General features: G+C 38.1%; 1 protein-coding gene across 1 annotated transcript in view; it reads left to right on the forward strand.

The window, feature by feature from the left end:
* The window catches only part of DCHS2 (dachsous cadherin-related 2), a 122,905-nt gene that overhangs the window by 89,283 nt on the left and 13,389 nt on the right, over window positions 1-20,233 (forward strand). Inside the window, exons 10-15 of the mRNA XM_042469673.1 lie at window positions 1,820-2,059; window positions 6,183-6,317; window positions 6,650-6,859; window positions 7,771-8,628; window positions 13,338-13,448; window positions 19,529-19,740. Of these exons, the coding sequence (XP_042325607.1) occupies window positions 1,820-2,059; window positions 6,183-6,317; window positions 6,650-6,859; window positions 7,771-8,628; window positions 13,338-13,448; window positions 19,529-19,740 (1,766 nt within the window). The remainder of the gene's footprint in view (window positions 1-1,819; window positions 2,060-6,182; window positions 6,318-6,649; window positions 6,860-7,770; window positions 8,629-13,337; window positions 13,449-19,528; window positions 19,741-20,233) is intronic.

Genomic DNA, 20,233 nt, shown 5'->3' on the forward strand with positions numbered 1-20,233 from the left:
ATGGCCCTTAAAGCACCAGGGCCCCCAAATGTTAAGGTCTTAATCTAATGATTAAGACCGAGAACCTTGAATTGAGTCTAGAAACCTTTTGGCAAATTATGTAAAGTCAAATAAATTAGGAATAATACCTATGATGGTGTCTGTTGCACCAGTCAGCAATCTGGCAGCAGCATTTTATACCGATTAAACTTTTTGGAACTCATTTTACATGAGTCTAATCCAGAGACTACTAATCTGTGAATTTCTGTGACAAGGTTTACAATCAGAAAGGGTTGTAATGACCACCTCAACTGGCCTGGGGGAGACCCAGTGCCACTTGCCCATGAAACATATGCTTCTGATTGAGGAGCACTGCCAAATTGTGAACCTGTACAAGTCATTCACTGGGATGACCAGGTGAATTTCTGATGCTAAACCAGGTATAAGGCCTAACTGAAAAGGATCTGTTTCTACATAAAAATCCCTGAAGCTATTTCACTACCATTTTACATTTAATCATTTTTATTTAAATCTGAGAGCTAAAATATGTTTTTCTCCCAATAGGGGTAATATTTTATTGACTAGAATTAACACATAAACATTTTTATGGGAAGTGTTCACAAATCTATTAGTCCCAATACGAAACCTAGAAAAACTGATTTAACCAAGCAAGATGGTTCAAAGTCCAAAACACAGGTGGAATAATCTTTTGGGGAGAAAGGGGGCATCACTCATAAGTCTAAATCTACTTTAGACCTGACTAAACACATCAGCTCCATTAAATTTCTCTACATGTTGTTGACTCACCATTCAATCATTGATTGAGTGGTTCTTTGTTGTTGTTTTTAATTGTCATCAAGTCAGCTTTGACTTATGACAATCTTGTGAATGAGAGACCTCTAAGTCATTCTGTTATTAACAGCCTTACTTGTAGATTCAGGTCTATGCCTTTCCTGATAAAACCTATCCATCTGTAATGCAGTCTTGCTGTTCTGCAGAGAGAATGGAGCTTCTCCATCTTCTGCTTCGAATTATGTAGTGTATTTGATTTCTGTATTGTCCATCAGTTGATGCCCATGGGTGTATCTACACTGTAGAAATAATGCAGTTTGACACTACTTTAACTGCCAAGGCACCATCCTACAGAATTCTGGAACTTTGTGAGGCACCTTCACTCTTTAACAGCACAGGCTAAAGACAGTGTAAAACTACAAATCCCAGGATTTCATATTCTGTAACTACAGCACTTAAAGTGGTGTAAAATTTACAGTGTAGCTGCACCCCGTGTATATGGTTGACTCTTGGTTGCCTGAAGAATGTGTTTGCCTTAAACAAATTTGATCTACTCTAGTTGAAACTAAACAACAGGATTCTAGCTTTAGAGATGGTACAGTCAGTCCTTCTTATACACAAATTTCTTATACATGGATTCAAGCATCCATGGTTTGAAAATGTTCAAAAACAGTATACATTTCAAATATCAAACCTTGATTTTCCATTTTTATAAGGGACATCATTTTGCTGTGTCGTTGCATTTAATGAGACTTGTGCATCCACAGATTATATTATCCACGGGGGATCTTGGAACCAAACACCAGCGTTTAACAAGGGTCCACTGTATTTCAGAAAGGATTTTTTTAATGCTCTTTTGCATACAAAGTGCAATATTTGTATAGAAAGCTACACAGTGTTTTTACATTTGGATCTTTGGGATCTAAAAACATTCATTCACTTCTAAACTATAGCCTGAGCTAACCATTGATTTCACATAACATCTTTGAACTGAGTGATAGTAATGTATTGCTGAAACAATTAATATTAATTTCTCCTCTTACAATAGGAGTGCTAAGCACTGTCATTGCTTTGGACCATGAACGCCGAGAATATTACAATTTGACAGTTGTAGCCCTTGATGATGGCACTCCAGCTCTGTCTGCAACTCAGAGTCTGACAGTAATTGTCCTTGATGTAAATGATGAGGCACCAATATTTACAAAAACTGTGTATGAAGCATCTATCTATGAAAATACAGCTCCAGGAGCAGTTGTCATCAAAGTTGAAGCCACAGATAAAGATTCAGGTAACTGGCTTTCTAAACAAACAAACATTCAAATGTTACCTTCAGACAGAAAAAAAGTTAGCATATTTGCATTCCCTTTTGATTTGTACAGTTTCAAGTTCTGAAGGTAAAAGCTGATCTTTTGTCTCGAATAATGAATCCAGATTTAACACAGGAACCCTTGCCAATATTTCACAGTGGTTCACCTTGTCCATATTATCACTTGTTCATTTCTCTAGTGTAAATTCATGCTCATGTGGCTTTGTTGAAAGAGACACAATTTCTGTTTACCAAACAAAGAGTGAAAGTGTCTTTTTTTTTCTTATTTTTACTTGTCTCCTGCCTTATACTTCTTCCTCTTTACTCCTAAGAAATTTTTAATGCAGATGAACTACTGTTTTCAAGCTACTGGACAAATAAACCCTAGGACAGTGGTGGGAATCATACAGCCCTCCAGGTATTGCTGGATTGCATTCCTTACTATTGACTATGTTAGCTGAGGTTGCTGGGACTTAGAGTTACACAACATCTGGAGGGCTGCATCATCACCATCATTATTTACTTATATCCCACTATTTCCCCATTCTGGGATTAAAGGTTTCTTACAATTACACACACACGCTTAAAACACATAAGAAGACATAAGTAAAAAAGCTCACTAAAAGATATTGTTAAAATGAAATTAAACTGTCTGTAGAATTAAAAGAATTAAAAACAAACCCATTTTAATAACAAGACAAAAAGTTAATTTAAAAAAACCCACTCTGTTAAAAGCCCCTGCAGCCAGTTCCTAAAAGCCAGTTGAAGTAGAAGAGTTTTCATTTGCCACCAGAACAACAAAAAGGGAGCCATCATAGCCTCCCTAGTTCTGTTTAAGGAAATGAATAAGAGTTCAATCCTGGCAAAGATGCTAGGATTATGGTTCTGTATCCTAGAGGTGTTTCCAGACAGATGATTCCTAGTCCTGTGCGAAAGCAATGCAACTATTTTGTATGTCCCTCCTTAAACATTTTCCCTAGTTGAAAAAATATCAGGGGAGACTAGTGCTTTTCAGACTAGCAGGGATAAACTCCAAGTATCTGGAGGGAAGAAGTGAAGTTCCATGGAGGAGTAAGGTCATGTCTTTTTCGTCATACACACTGGAGATTTATAAATTGAATGCTCCAGAAACTGTAACTTACTCTGTCACACTGGATTTGTGACAATAGTGTTCTCACTGTTCAGGGAGCCCTGCACTGAGTCACTGATGCATATTCATTGAAAAGTGATAGAGGTTTTTTTTTTTTTAAATGACATGCTAATAATAATTGGAATCATGCATTAATTTCATCTGGCCAGAGTGGGGCACTGTAATCCCAGTGTTTTCCCCACCTCTGAAAAGCTGAGAAGGAATTGTGAACTAGGCAGTGTGTGAAGCTTTTTAGTACAAAAAGTAACTGAATGTGTATTTTATGAGCTTCCAAAATGCTAAGGTTAAAAACTGAAAAAAGTGTCACTGAAGCTGGAACTTTTACTAAGAAAAACAAAAATGCAGAAACAATTCCAAGTTGAAGCCTAGGTATGTTTGCTAGTTACTCATTAATTTCCATGTAAGTTACATCTGCATAACTAGACACAAAGTGACTGAGATGCCAGAATGACCACTGGACCCATAACGTTTCATCAGCACTGGAGGCCTTACGTCTTGCCCAGTCTTGGCAAAATGGAAGGTATTGGCTGGGACTTATTCTTCTGTCATAGTGGCCTTTGTGGCTAACATTGCTGTTCTCCCAGAAGAGTAACTTTGAGATGATTCCTATAGAAGCATGCACATGAAAACATTACATTGGAATTAATTGTCCTGGGGGATCCCAGCAAGTTGCTCATGGGATTCCCTGAAGTAGCCATATCAAAAATAATGTTTTCCATATGTAATCTTGCAAAAGCATCAGACTGAAAATGCTCTCATGGAGGGGAATCTGATATTACTGGCCACTATACTTGGGCAGTAGTTATATATCAGGAAAGCCTGAAAAACTTCACAAACCAAGTTACTTGTAAGTAGGGCATCAGTTTGTTGAACCTTTCTGATTGGTTTGCATCATTTTTATGTTACTACAAAGTATTGACAGTGTGAGCAATACAGTATTACTTAAGGCACAAATGTAAATGCATTTTTCAAAAAATGGGGTTTTATCAGATCTTTGGTTTTTAACTACAACTGCCCAAGAAATCCTTTAGCTCCTAGTTCTGATGTAATGCAAAGCACAGATATGCTAATCAATTATCATTTAAAAGGAAGCAACATAATAGCTACTGATATCAATACTGATAATGACTCATTGCTGCTCTTAAATGTTTAGTCTTTAAAGGCAGGACACCAACTGAACTGAGCTTCTAAGTAATTAAAGTGCATCTGGACAATAAAATGTTATGGCATACCCATTTCTTTCAGAAAGAACCATAGTTTTACATGATCTGCACAGTCAAAGACTTTCCTGAATCCAGCTTAGACAATTTCTTGCTTTATATGTAGTAAAAGTCTTTGTTGAAGAATTTTGTGCACCACTTAAACTGAATGTGAGAGTAATACAATTGTCCCATGGTTACTACACTCTCTAATGTCCCCTTTCATGGGGATTGGAATGTGTATTGAGTGCTTCCAATCTGTAGTCCAGTCTTTTGTTTTCCATATTTGTTGACAGTTTAGTTAAAACATCCTCTACTGCTTGAAGCAGCTCTATTGGTATGCCACCTGTTCCTGGTGATTTATTTCTCCCAGGTCCAGATTCTACAGAGATATTCATCAAGTTGTATCTTGAAAGAATAGTTGGTTTAGTGTTCTTGTTTAGCTTTATTCTAAATTTTAGTATTAGCAGTTCATGGTCTGTACCATAGTTTGCTCCTGGTCTTGTTTTTGCATCAAGAATTTAGTTTCTCATTCTTCTGCTTCCAATTTTGTAGTCTGTTTTATTTCTGTATTGGCCATCAGTGGATGTGCACATATACAGTTGCCTCTTTGCTTGCTTGAAGAATGTGTTTGTGATGAACAAACTGTTGGCCTCACAAAATTCAGTCAGTTGATCTCCTTCTTTTCTTGATCCTAGGCCAAATTTTCTTACAGTCTTTTGGACTTCAGCTCCCCTTGGCCCTAAATTCAGAAAGCCTTCTGCTTTTTGCAGCTCCTTTTTGTGCCCTCGAAAGGCCGGATCAGGTCTGCGGCATGAGGTTGCCGCAGCCTGGATACAGATAGGAAAGGGGCAGCATCCCACTGCCCCTTAGGGGCTATGTGTACAGCCTCTAAGTTTATAGTGTATTCTAAACAACACTCTTATAAAATGTTATAAAACAATGATTATACACACACACACAATTATACCATTAGCCACATTGCTACTTGTAATTGTCCTCTGCTCTACCCCAGTTTGAGTGCCTGTCTGACCTGGGAATTTTATCTTCTGACACTATCTCTTGTTTCATTTTGTATTGTCTCATCATAGGATTTTTATGATAAAAGATATTCAAAAGGGGTTTACTGTGCTGCTTTCTATGTAGTACTAACAAGTGTTAGCTATAGTGCCACTGCTTTTGTCTCTGAGAGGTCCTCTATCAGTAGTACCTTCCACTACTATTGCTCTTGCCCAGTAGCTGTTTGACACATATATTCTGGCTCATCAGCAAAAGCCTTTCTGACATGAGAGACCCTTCCTGGTACTCTGTGAGTATAGTAGTCTCTTGCCTAACAGGAGTACACAATACCACCACCCTGGAAAAATAGTACCATTGGTGGGATTAAAAGTCTTACAGTTCATGAATTGGATAAATGTCTACAAAACCAACAACATTTTGTTAATGCAAATTTCTCTCCCACCTCATCAAAGGTGATTTCTGATGCAGTATAAGTCAGTCTGGATTCACATAACTCATGAGACAGGCAGGGTTTTGTAGATTTTGTGTTTGAATTTATGTTTATCTTAAAATTCATTTCTAAAGCTACAGTGACTTTGTTTTTCAATCAAATAATGCAGAAGGGATTTTGTAAAAGCAATCAAAGTTGTTGTAGTAAAAATGGATCTAGGAAGTCTATCTAGCATACCAATACCAAGGCTATTAGTACTGTAGTTGATATGTTTACAATTTATTGAGTTCCCTTTTGTATTTTAAGGAATCAATTCCCTGCTTCAATATGAAATTTTGCCAGGACCTGGATATGAGACTTTTCAAATAAACTCAAAGACTGGAGAGATTACAACAGTCATTGCCCTTGACAGGGAGACTCAAGAGTTCTTTACTATTAAAGGTAAAACTACAGATTTGCTGCATTAAGAATTTGGTATTGTTGACTTCAGATTAATGACATTACATGTATTCTTCAAAGACTGAATGTTGCTTTTAAATTTAATTTTTAAATGAGATCTGCATTGATGAAATTTTCAGCAGTTTGATTGCAACAAAACTAATGAGACAATAAGCATATAGTATTTAGAAATTTAAAAGTGCATTTTTAAGAGTACAGTTTGATGTTCTAATATTATGTACAGTTTAATGTTCTGATAGTATTGATATTATTGATTAGCAGTGTAACTTCCATTGCTGTTATAAATTAGCTCTCATATGTGCCTTCCTGTTCAGTGCTGGTCCAAGACAGTGGAACTCCCATTTTATCCAGTATAACATCTGTCATCTTTAGAGTACTGGATGAAAATGACCATACACCCAAGTTTCTTCTTCCAAATTATGAAATTCAAATTATGGAAAACCAAGAGCCTTCAACTATCATGACTGTGCTGGCTGTGGATAAAGATGCTTTTGATAATGGAACAGTGCAGTACCAAATAATTGGTAAGGTGAAATGTTTTATCATGTCAGTTATAATAAAAAAAAATTCCGATGTTACCCAGCCAATCCTGGAAAGTTTCACATTTCCTTTACTATTTTAGTATTTTAATTCTTCAGTACATTAAACTAATTTATATAGAACTTATGTCCTTCTATGGCTAAATCATTATATTCTATAAGCCAAGAATTTCCCAAAGTTACATACTTTTTCTCCCCCTCAAAGAACTGTATTCCTTCTCTAATTTACCAGAAGCTTTAACAACTCTGTGAGCATAGTTTAGAATCTAACTCTTCCTTCCCAACCTGATAACACTCAGATATTTTGGACTTCAGCTCCCCTTGGCCCTAAATTCAGAAGGCCTTCTGCAAGTAAGCAGTTCAGATATCTGGCTGAAGTAATCTCCCTTCTGTGGCAGCCAGAGAAATAGAAAGAGGAGATGTCAGAAAACAAGGCAGGGGAGAAAGACAGCTAGATAAATATTTATTATAGTCACAGACCAGGTGTGAGGAGGGAGAAAGGCTGCATCTGCACTGCAGAAATAATGCAGTTTGATGCTGCTTTAACTGCCATGGCTCAATGTTATGAAATCCTGGGATTTGTAGTGTGGTTGGGCACTAGAGCTCCCTGACAGAGAAGGCTAAGTGTCTCACAAAACTACAGAGCCCAGAATTCCATAGCATTGCTCTATGTCAAAGTAGTGTCAAACTGAGTTATTTCTGCAGTGCAGATGCAGCCAGAAAAGAGGAGAGTTCTTTTAGTTCTGGCCTACCCCCTGCAGTTTCTAACAGATTGAAATTCACCCCCTGAGAATTTGTTCAACAGAGAAAAGGATTCCCCACTCTTACCATAATGAGAGTGCTCAGACTGGGAGTTTTGTGTGAACAAAATAATAATTATTTTTTCTGTTTTAAAGGTGGAAATGTTAGAGGCTACTTTGCATTGCACAAAACATCAGGAGACCTCTTCACCACTTGCAGCTTAGACAGAGAGGTTGACAGCAATTTCACCTTGGTTATTGAATGTTTTGACTTGGGCAGTCCACCAAGAAGTTCTGTCACCCACCTACAGATCACAGTCCTGGATGAAAATGACAACAGCCCCTTGTTTTTGAAGAGCCATTATCATACAACCGTAAGAGAAGATGTTGGGGAAGGTTCATCAGTTGTTAAATTGCTGGCAGTGGATGCAGATGAGGGTCTAAATGGACAGGTCATGTATTCTCTTACTGATGACACCTTTGGCATGTTTGCTATTGACAGAGTTACTGGAGCTGTAATTACTACTAAACCCCTTGACCGAGAAAGAAAATCTCAATATGTTCTTAAGGCTGTTGCAACAGACTCTGGTGTCCTGGGACCCAGGAGCTCAAGTGTTAGCATTGTTGTGCATATTGATGATGTCAATGACAACAGTCCTTTTTTCCTACAAAATCCTGTCAAACTATATATATCGACTCAAACACCTATAAATCATACAATAGCAACTGTAAGAGCCAGCGATATAGACCTTGGGCTGAATGGGGCTGTGAATTTTATGTTTGTGACACCAGAAACCATGTTTGAGTTGAACTCAAACACAGGAGAAATTTCTCTGCAGAAACCTGTACTCCATGAAGGTTTTGTTGCTCACTTTTTGATAGCAGCTTCAGATCAAGGTGTGCCAGCAAGAACAGCTACTACACTTTTGTCTGTTCATTCTGAAGCACAGACAGAGATGATTTCATTTAGTCATGCCCAGTATGAAGCAGTGGTTCCTGAAAATAGTAAAACAGGTGAGTAACCATAATTTGTACCATAATTCAGTACATTGAATTATGTACAGTGGCCTCTTGGTATTTGCTAGTTTTGGTTCCAGGGCTCCCTGTGGGTACCAAAATCTATGGATGCTCAAGGCTCATTAAATATAATGGCATAGTAAAATAGTGTCCCTTATGTAAAATAGCAAAATCAAAGTTTGCTTTTTGAAATTATATATTATATTTTCAAGCCATGCATGGTGGATAAAGAATCTGTGGATACAGAGGGCCAAATGTATTCCTGCACTGCAGACAGTTCTGTATCATCTGGAGTATCACAAGTGGTGAAATTTCACAAAGACCTTCTTAAAGGAAACAGGGGATCCGTTACAGTTTAGGGCTTAATCCTGAGTTTCTTTTGCAAAACCGTTCCTATAGATCTGCTGTAATTAACTTCCTGGAAAGAAGAAATGTAGGGGGAGCTAGAGTATAATATATAGTTCCCTGTCCCCTCTCCATCCTTTTGGCTTTTCATTATCCCAGTAGGCCCAGGGTCCTGGGGGCTTTACATGAGACCCTATGTCCACTTCTCTTATATCATCTCTTATACCATCCGAGGACAGCCATGTGACTCTGGGCTATTTCTTTCTTCATTCACCTTTTCTCTTTCTCTCTTTTAAAGACTATTTTGTCTGATAATAAAACTTTGGTTTCAAAATCTTGCAAATCTTGGGTATTTTAGTTGTTCCAATAAAGTTATTACCTCAACATAGAACTTGGAAACTGAAGAAACTTGCATTGTCGTGTCCTGGATTCCTTAAAACAAAATCCTAACCAGATCATGTTTCTGTTAGTTGCTCAGGTGTATTTCTGGGCATATGGTCCAGATCAGTTGCTGTTATGTTAAACATAATTTATCATGTGAGGTGTACACACACACACACACACACACACACACACACACACACACGTATATGTATATGTGTGTGTGTGTGTGTATATAAATTTATCATGCGAGATTAACACACACACACACGCACACACATATACAGCAAGTCTTATTTTCCAACTTTGTCAAAACCACATTGAAAATAGTTTTTCAAAATCATTCCACTCATTATAGATAAAAGCATGTGTAGAACTAGGCAAAGCAATCTGACCACCCCCCCAAATCCACAAAGTGATGGAGTTTAAGATGGGATTGAGAGCTAACAAGGTGCCATGCCTACTCCTAGTTATTTGCAGAGTGCTCTGCGGGTATAATCTAATAGTAGCAGTGTCATCCTTGGCAATGGAAGAAGTATATGATGAAGGTGGCTTTGGATCCTTTGTGCCCCTTTACTGCTGGCTTGGCTTCTTTAGAAGAGGGGACTTGTTACAGAAAGGAGCCACTCAACTGAGAAAACCTCCTTTCTCATTCTATGAGCTGGTGGGGGTTTGGAAGTAGTAGATGGTTCAGCAGATTGCTTCCACTCACCTTAGGATTGCTTTTTAGGGCTACCGTCCTAAGGACACTTGCTTGGGATGAAGGCACATTGAAATCAATAGAATCTGTGCTTAGATTTAAAAAGTTAAAAATGAATTGGGCTACACAACTCTCAGTGCACAAAACATGCAGCAGGTTTGTGTATCTTGTATTATTTAAACACTACCATTGATAGAATGTTCAATTCTATGGTACCTTTAACCGCATAATTTGTTAAAATTTGTTGGAACATTAAATTTGCCTGTTCAATGTCTTCCCATTAACAGCACACCTTTACAGTTTTAATCGGAGGTACTGTGTTTGTTCATCTAGATGATTAATAGTAACTAGTTAAAATCTTTCTCATAATTTCTAGAGTGTGTGCATATAATTTACTTCTTATTTTAAAGGCAATCATTTTGATTTGTCTACATTTAAATCTCTTGAGCACCATTTTTGCTTTAACCTTTGTAGTACTTGCCTGAACCATAACCCTGTTTGAACCATGCGTTTGTTCATTTGGAAAGAAGATGCTTTTAACCACAGCTTTAATTTTTATTTTTATTTTTGCTTTCTTCCCCCCCCCTTTTTTTGCTCCACTAAACAGGTTTGTGACTTTTTAACCAATATATCTATGTTGAAACTCTGTCGTGTTTTCCCAAGATTAATACCAGCAGGTTCCTTGCACAAATGGTTCCCCTCCCTTCTTTGTTCCTGATTTTATTTACAAGATTTTTAGTAGATGAACATACAGTGATTAGAATTCTATGAATTAATCTGATACTGAAACAAAGTGTTACAAATAAGACCTTGTAAGGGGTGTAGCTTGACATTATAGAAATGTGGTTATGGTTAAGAGGTGAAACACGTTGCTTCTGAATAGTAATAGACATAAATAAGGATAATAAGAAATCTTGGGGGTAAACCACAGTGAAACAGGGTAAGCAGTGTCTTGTTTTCATATGGAAATAGCTGGCTATAGTAGAGCAACTGTTTGCAGGATAAGGTTTACAAGAACCCTCCCCAGTCTGGTGCTCTTTACCCATCACCACAACCAGTATGGCTGTTGGTTGTGCTGGTTGTGCATGGTGGGACCTGTAGCCCAATGCATCTGGTGAGAGTATCAGCTTGAAAAAACCTCTCTGTCTTTGCTCTTTTGAACCTGGTACAAGGGAAAATATACATAAACTATTTTTTTTTTTTAGAAATTAATCCCAGTAACTTTAACTAATATTCAAGGACACACCCATATTTACTTTATTTTGTATACCTGACCATTTGGGGTTTTTAAAATGTATGTACCATTTCAAATCATTCATGTTTTTTGTTGGTAATTTCAAATAAACATTAGGATTTTTGATATCCCCTGGTTCATAGATGTTATCGCATAAGTGGCTGGTTTAGAAGCAAATAGGGAGACAGTTTAACACTAGCTGCAAGCCAAGCTACAAACTACATTTCATTGCTGCCTCCAAATGTAAATCTGTTTGTATTTACTGAATATAATAAAATCTCATTTGGAAAAGGTCAATGTACAGTAACCTGAATCCATCACAACTGATTAAAATCAGTTGCCATGTTACAAAATTGGTTTCACAACTGGCTAAAATTTTGAAAGCTTTAATCTTGATAAATTTTGATGAAATCTTAACAAAAACTTGTCTTGGTAAATGTTTTTTAAACTTAGTCACAGTTAAACGTGGTGTGTTTAGTTAGAATAATGTCTCATATTTTGTTTATTCCTCCTACTTGCACTGCAAACAGAATGGTTGTTTATTTCATGCTCTTTGAATGATAGGTCAGTTCTCATCTGATTTAGGGATTTCTGTGGATGGGATATTTCTTTTGATGTTAATAACAAACTGTGCATATCTCTTTGAAACATCTCGAGGCTAATTCTCACCACACCAAAAAAGTATAAGTAGTGTAGTTTTTGACCTTTTCTCTTTGAACAGCATGAACACCCCTTTCACTCTTAATCAGAGTTTGGGGCAGTTGGGGGCCAAGAAAAGTAAAATTCTTAAGCTTTGCCATAAGTACATATCACAAACTGTTTTTAAATGTTTCATTTCAAAAAGCAATTTGCCATATGGCCCATAGATTATTGAAATGAGACCTTCTTTCTCACAGTGGCATTGTCAAAAGATTCATTGTCACATTTTTAGTAGGAAAGTATAAGAAATCTACTCATTCAAACTTCTCTCCATCATTTTGAAGTACCATATGTCTCTGTGGCTCAGAACCAAAACCTTAAGAAAGTGCCACTCTTCTCCTTCTAGAGTTTGTAAAAACCACTCCGCTGGGTATCACCTCTTCCATGTCCTCATCTCATCTTTTCTCCCCTCTGCCTTACTCATAGACATAGATATTTGCCTGCATCAATAAAACTAAGTGTCAAATATGCACTCATGGTATGTGCTGATCTTAGCATTTGCTAGGTCGTATACTGTACTCACCTACACTTACAAACATTACATTCTGTCTTACACCAGTAATCACTTTTGCATAGAGATAATTCAGAGGGAAAGAAAAAATAAGAATGAATAGAAGGAAATAAAAGAGGAGTAAACAATTCCTGTGCCTGTTTTGAAATTAATTTTAAATTAGAAAGAAAGAAGGAGAGTACAGCAGAACCTCTTCAAGCAAACAGAACACAAGAATAGGACTATGGAGACCCACTCACCCCAATTTCCTATGTGTTTAAAAAGTGTTAATGGGCCTAAACAGACAGGCCAATATAAAGCTGCTTCAGGTCACTTTGGAGTTATGCTGTTTCAATGATGCATGTGTTCTAAGAGTCTGGAAGCTGCACCAAAGCCATGTTCCAATCCTAAGGACTGGAGTGCAGCTTTGGCGCAGCTTTTGGCCTCTTGAGATGCATGTGTCATTTAAACAGCATACCTCCAAAGTGACCCGAAGCAGCTTCATTTTCGCCTGTCTATTCAGGACCAATGTGTCTTGAATTCTTAGTGTTAGTGAATCCCAAAACCCTTCTTAATCTTTGTTATTTTCCTCTGTCTTGTTCAGATTTTAGACCAGAATCTTATTTGCTAAAATACAGATTGCTAATATTCTAGAATTAGTCTGATGAATAAACTTGGTTTGTTAGTCTGTCCAGAATTATTTAAAGGCAAGAATAATTCATGTTCATACTATGTCAGCATATAAACAATGTGAAAGGAGATGGATAGGAAATGGATAGCTAAGCAATCACCTTGCATGAAATATATGAACTGTTGGTCCAACTTTTAGTCACTGAAAAATATTCTTGTTTTTGTAGGTACTTCTGTTCTTACTGTAACTGCTTATGACCATAGTTTGATGGGAAAGAATTTAAAGTACCGAATCATCAGTGAACATGAAGATATTTTCTCCATCCATCCCATCATGGGTAAAATAGCTTATTTATCTGCATCTGTTCTAAAATCATTTGAGGCTTTGGCAAAATATTTTCCACATTGGAATTGTGATTGCTTTCTATAAACATTATTTCAGTGGTTAGTGTTAGTTTATTTACGTGCCTTTGAAAGCTGGATTTTGGCATTTAAACCTAACAGAGATGTGCTCTTAAAATGAAACCTTGATAGGAATTGTTTCCTTCCACATGATACTAGTGCCAGAGCTGAGGTCAGTTAAGCCTCCCCCTTTCAGTGGAAAAGAAAAGTCTGGATAGATTATGGTTAAATTTCTGTAAATTTGCAGGAGTTTTATTATGATGACCCTAAGGTGAATCTATTATGGCGCTTTCTCAGCTACTTTTGCAGCTGTTGTTCTCTGAGGCTGAGAGTCTATGATTTACCCAGTGGGTTTCTATTGCCAAGCATGGATTTGAACCTTGGTCTCCCAGAATCTTGACCAGCACTGAAACCACTACACCCTGCTGGCTCTCTTTGCAGGAATTACTGTCCTTTAAAAGAACTCTTTTTCATTCTTACTTTACTATAGTGATAAAAGTATTAAAACTATAAAAAGGTAGCCCTTAGGTGCCATCACTTCTGTCTTCAAGTTATATAACTATTTGGAGTCTACAGAGGAAATACTTTGAAATGGGCTTTATTATATTGTGTTGCAAACCCACTGCTCAAAATAACAGAAATCCAACAAAGTTGCAAATGCTTCCTTTGTTTAATCAATACAATATGACTGCAATCGTTTTTTTTTTCCTTCAAATTTTTGCTTGGATAAAATCAAATCTATTAATCCCATTATGAGAAGTATTGTTCCCTAAAATGGTGAAAAACACCTGTGTGCCATGGCATGTGATTTTTCTTACTTGTATGATGACCCCAAGGTGAATCTATTTAGTGTGCTTTGTTTTATGATTGTTCATTGTAAAGTAAATATGGCTTTATTTTCATGTTTGTTGCTCAGACACACCTTTCTGAAGAAATGCTGTTGAGGAAGGGAAAATGTGCATTCCTTTTAACATCTGATGTAACCATGTTGTTGTTATGTGCTGTCAAGTCAATGTCAATTTATTTATTTTATATCCCACTTTTCTCCCATCAGGGACCCAAAGCAGCTCACACCCTATTTCAACCCTACTTTAAAACAATACATTTAAAACATTCTGAAATACAAAAATTAAAAAAGCATTGAATACAGTAATCCTATGAATGAGAATCTCCAAGAGCCCTGGTCACCTCCTTTTCTGGTGGTTGTATTTGCCTGCCAAGAGCTCCAACAAGTAGAGGTTACCAAAGTGTGGAGTGTGGCCCACATTCACTCTCCTGTTCATTTTGGGGGGCCCCAGGGGCCCTATGCTCTGATATGCAGTTTTTCTAGATATAAGGAGTTTTTGCATTCGGAAAATTCAGGTTGCCATCAACAGACTGTGAAATGGTACAACTCTAGTCTCAAGAGGTCTGTGAGACGTCATTCTAATATCCCATGCAAAATGGCTGTAAAATCTCTTCTCAATCTCACTAGACTACAAGGAAAGGCAAACTGTTGTTTTTATACCAGCACTGTTCCACTTTGAGGCATGATGATGCAAATGTATAGAGAAGATTCTGATTAGGTAATGTAGGGGAGTGTTTGGGAAAGTTACCTTTGGACTACAACTACCAGAATTCCTGACATAGCACGACAGTACTTGGATGTCACAAAAATAAGCTGCACTTCAAAAGAAAAGAAGTTTGGCACTTTGCGGCATCCTCACCACAAACTAGGGCTAGATGAGACTGGGCATTTACATGCCCAGTAGCCCTAGTACACAAGGAGGCCGCCATCATGGCTCACCCCCGTCTACATGGGCAGCACCATAATTCCGTGAGGGTGGTGCAGCGCCCAAACGGAAGTGATGCAATCAGGGCACGCAAGCATGCCAATCATGCCCCTTCCAGGAAGCTGCTTTTGGCAGCTTCTTTTTGCTCCCGAGGGGGAGCGCATCATTGCCGCCATTTGGTTGCTGCGGCAGTAATAGCAGGGCAAACACTGTGGAGCCTCTCAGTTTCTAATGCCTTTCTGTATTCTCACCCATATTAATATCTCCTCATGCAAGCTCACTAAGTGGGCACATTGGCAGACAGTTTGATGGAAAGGGGATAGTCAAGAAGGTATTTGTGAGCCAAGCCATATATAGCATTATGCTTTATAAATCCCACCTTATATAATATGATGTTCTGTAATAACTCCATAAACATAGTTCTCCATTCCAAATTCCTGCTAGGGTGGTTTTTTTAAAAAAAAATAAATAATCCAAATCGCCAGTAAATCACTGGACACACATTGATTGGGTCCACTGTCCTGTTTCAGTAACGTATATGGAGAAAATCTGTTGGACAGGAGGTATGCTCTCAATCAGACAGAATGATTGTAAATTTCACATCAATTTTTTAATTACTGAATATCATGGAGAGTTTAGTGTGGGATTTCTCATATCCATATTCAGTGTTACAAATATTGATATGAAAAAGGCTGTAAACATTCTCTATATTTGTGGAAAATGCATTGAAACATAAAAGTAAACCTTTTAAAAAGATTTTCACATAAATGTTCCATTTTTGAGTAAAGTTGCGGTGTGCTAAATGAATACCATCTGATTGCTGAAAACATAACTTCCTTGTGGCTGGAGAGAAAGAGAGAGATCTACTGCTTAGTTAAACCTCAAGTATGTTTTTAATAATCAATTATTTTATTAACATGACTGTCTTATTTAATCTAAATCAAGAGCACATTTGGGAACATTTACATATGATGGTTTCAGCAATCACATTACTAACAGAACAAAATCAAGCAAAATAATAAAACATAACACACACACACACACACACACACACACACACACAATCTGTTTGTGCTTTTTTTCTTTTTTGTTGATCAGGATCTCTTTCATGGGCATCCAAAGAACCATTTCCACTGGGAGAAGGAGGAAAAATTATTTTAGCAACATCAGATATTGTTACCATAATTATTCCGCAGTATGATAGCACGTAGGCTACAACTGCAGTACAAAAATAATCCCATTTGACACCACTTTAACTGCCCTGGCTCAGTGCTATGGAATTCGGAAAATTGGTAGTTGTGTGAGATATTTAGCCTTCCCTGCCAGAGCGCTATGGTGGTACAAATACTACACATCCCAGGATTCCATAGCATTGAGCCAGGACAGTTAAACCCCCTTTTCTTTATGCAAACTGGATTACTTCTGCAGTGCAGATGAAGCTGTATACAGCCTCATTTTGTACTTTGTTGGTCTGTAAAATTTTGAATAGGATGCAGCCACAAATCACACCAGGATGTGCCTCATGTGTATATACCCAAATAATTAAAGGCTACGTAAAGAAATAATATTAATAATAGAGTCAACATTTTGGTAAGAAGTCTTTAGATGATTAAGATGGAGGAGACTATTAAATTTTGAAATATTAATTTTTTTTATAGATTACTGGCTAAGAGCCTATACAGATAGGCAGGAAACCATGGGTCAACCCTGTGCTGGTATGACGACAGGCGGGTGTTAACATGCCTTCCCACTGCTATGCTGCGTATCTGCCACTGCCATACTCTACTTATCTGACACCATCATTGCATCCTCTTTGAAGGCCCCCACTGTAAGGGCAGAAACAGGGTGCCTGGGTACACCCACATGTCACAGGCTATGGCAGGGGCATTCAGAACAGATGTGCTGGTGGCGACAGGACTGTGCAGTCTGCCAGCTGTCACAGCAAAGTTTTCTTTGAATCACAGTTAGGCCGGAACCACTAGATCAGCATCCAGACTGGCCAGTTCTGGCCTGGGGCTATTGGCTCTGTCATCTATACAGGACAGCACCAGGCTGGGGAAAACACAGGCCTATGTGTTCAGATTGTTATAGACACGGCACAGACGTGCCAAATGTGCCATGCTGGCGGCGTACTAGGGTTAAGGGACTGTGCGGCAACTGCAAGGTCCCTAACCCTAGTACGGTGCGGCACCATAACAATGGTGGTGCCCTGTGTATACAGGCGCCACCATTGTTAGGTGATGGATGCATAGCATCAGCATGTCACACCGGACGTCACAGTGGTGGCGCAAAAATAACCAGCTTTTCGCAGGTTCTTTTTCCTCCGCAGGGAAGCTGCACGGTTTGGTGGCTGCAGCTTCCCTGTGGGGGGGGGGAGGTGCCGGCAGGCCTCCCTTTTTGTGAGGTCTGTACCACACCAAAGATAGATAACTATACTTTAAGACTGCACCTGCATTCCATCATGGGAACGCACTACTGAAGGACTTTTTGATGATTTTCTGAGAGCCTATACACATAAGGAGAAAGGGGCAACCAAGTGGCACAGCCACAATGCACCTGGAAAAAGGAGCCACTGGGGGAAAAAGAAAAGAAAAGAAAAAGGAGCCACAAAGTGCAGCTCCTTTCTCCACTGCTGCTGAGGTGCCATTAGCGCCCTGGACAGTGACATCCCTTGTGCGCCGTACCATTTGGACATGGCGCACGAGAAACATTGTCATGCATGCTTTGTAAACTGTGGTGTGCAAAGATGGCGCTTGGACAACATGGTAGGGCTTGGAAGCGTACGGATGCTCTGCTCTCCCAAGCCCTAATTTTGGTCCCAGGCCAGCGCATAGTGCTGGTCTGTACTGGTCCTAAGTAAGGCTCAGTAGAGTAGCTGCATATCTTCATATTTCAGTTTTCAAACATTAGTAGTTTGGGCTGTTGGGACTCTCTCGCTTGAGAAATCTGGAGAGTTATAGTCTAATAGACTAGCTTTTCAATTACTCTCTGCCTGTTTGACTTTATATAAGATGGTTCATCAGAAAGCATTTTGTTGGTGTAGGAATTAAGCCACCAACTCAATTTTCCCATGCACATAAGAGAGTCTTCTGATTCACAGATCTCCAGTAAGTTGCTTAACAGATAGTCTTGTCTTGTGGCTGGCAAGAAGGGAGCAGACATTGATGTTGGATCATAACTAGTTACAGCTGTTGGCTGACATGTCAGTGGGGCAGTGAATCTATTCCAGGTTTTGGATAACTTTAAAGGAAGTATCCAGAGTGCTGAAACTATCTGGGGAGAAAGGATTCCACACTTAGAATAACTCTTTTAAAGCCTGATTTAAAACCTAGAATGAATTCATTGCTCACTGGCATGGGAGCCACCAGTTGCCACTGAGCATAAGTAGGTGAGAACCATAATCTAATTCACAGTCTTTAAATGAACAAGGAAGTATGTGAGTAAGGATATGGGGTAGAGAAGAAAGTGGAAAGAGTATTGAATGAAGAAAATCGTAATATTTAGGTGACTGGAAAAGACCAGTCATAAAAACTTGGTGCAATAGTTCTATAGATAAGAATGAACAAATTATGTACTAAAATGTCAAAAGACAAGGAAAGGAAAATTAATTCTCTAGCTGAAATGCACCCATCGTGACGAAGTGTTCTGTTCTCAACCAATTGCTTGTGGTGGAGTCACATGTTTGTGGCAAAAGGTTTAAGATTCCTTGCCTTGTAAATGTTGGTAACCAGGATAGTAATGATTGACCAAGATAAAGAGGGTGCCACAAGCTCTCATGTGGATGTCTTTCATCAGCCTTTTCCCCCCACTATGATTCTTGAGTTGGCCTAATAAAGAACAGATGTTGTCCCACTTTCATGTTGATTGCTTGGTACAAATACTTTTATTAAGATTTTTTAAATGGTTGCTTTTTGCCAAGTTGCCATTATGGTTTTAATTTCTGCATGCTGATTTAGCAAATGATTTGAACTAAGGAAATGTACTCTATAGATCTACAGTTTTAAGTGGTTAAAAAGAGAACATTCTAATGACACTAGTGTTTAATTTTCTCTTTTAGTTGCAGATTTATTTGCCTAATATTTGTTTATATTTTTCTGTTATGCAAAATTCACCGTTTATGTATGTATGTATTTATGTGATTGTGCATTACAATATATAATAACAGAGTTACAGGTAGATACAGTTGTATATTCTGAACATATAACCATTCTCACCCACCCCTTTGTTTTCATCAAATGGAACAGGTGAAATCACAGTAAAAGAAGCTGACTTTCTTGACTATGAAATCAGAAAAAAAGTCCATTTTGCAGTGTTAGCACAAAATGACTTAACTTCAGCTGTATGTGGGGTGACAGTCTTGATACAAGACATGAATGATAATGCACCTCAATTTGAGCAAGACTATTTCAAAATATCTGTTTGGGAAGGTCAGGCCTACAACACATATATCATGCAGGTAACTATAAGATTGTGATTATAATATATATTTCTAATTGGTTAGTTCTAATAAAGACCTAAGATTCGCCAGTATTTGAATATTGAAAGCTTTGGTCCACCATCATTATGGTACTGCTGGAAACTTAAAATATGTCATCTGAATGCCCTGTTCTCAGTTATTTTATTAATACTGTATCATAAGAGTGAAGGGAGAAACACCATGCATGTTTATGTTAGTAGCTGGGGTATACATTACTGCTTGGCAATGTTATTTTTCTGGATTTTACTTTCCAGAATCCTTCAGCCAACATTGCTGTGCTGTATAGGTGATATTAGAAGTTGGCAGTCCAATAAAACAACTTATGTAAGCATCTGTATGCACATTCTCACTGCAAGTAATTGACCTGGTGGTCATTCCATCACATCTCTCAAAAAGTCAATGTACTAAATTCCCCTACCAGGAGTGATTTGGAAATATTTTGTCATTTTTAACCCACTTAGTGACTAAATAA

This window comes from Sceloporus undulatus, chromosome 5, assembly GCF_019175285.1.
Source record: "Sceloporus undulatus isolate JIND9_A2432 ecotype Alabama chromosome 5, SceUnd_v1.1, whole genome shotgun sequence".
NCBI classification, from domain to species: Eukaryota; Metazoa; Chordata; class Lepidosauria; order Squamata; family Phrynosomatidae; genus Sceloporus; species Sceloporus undulatus.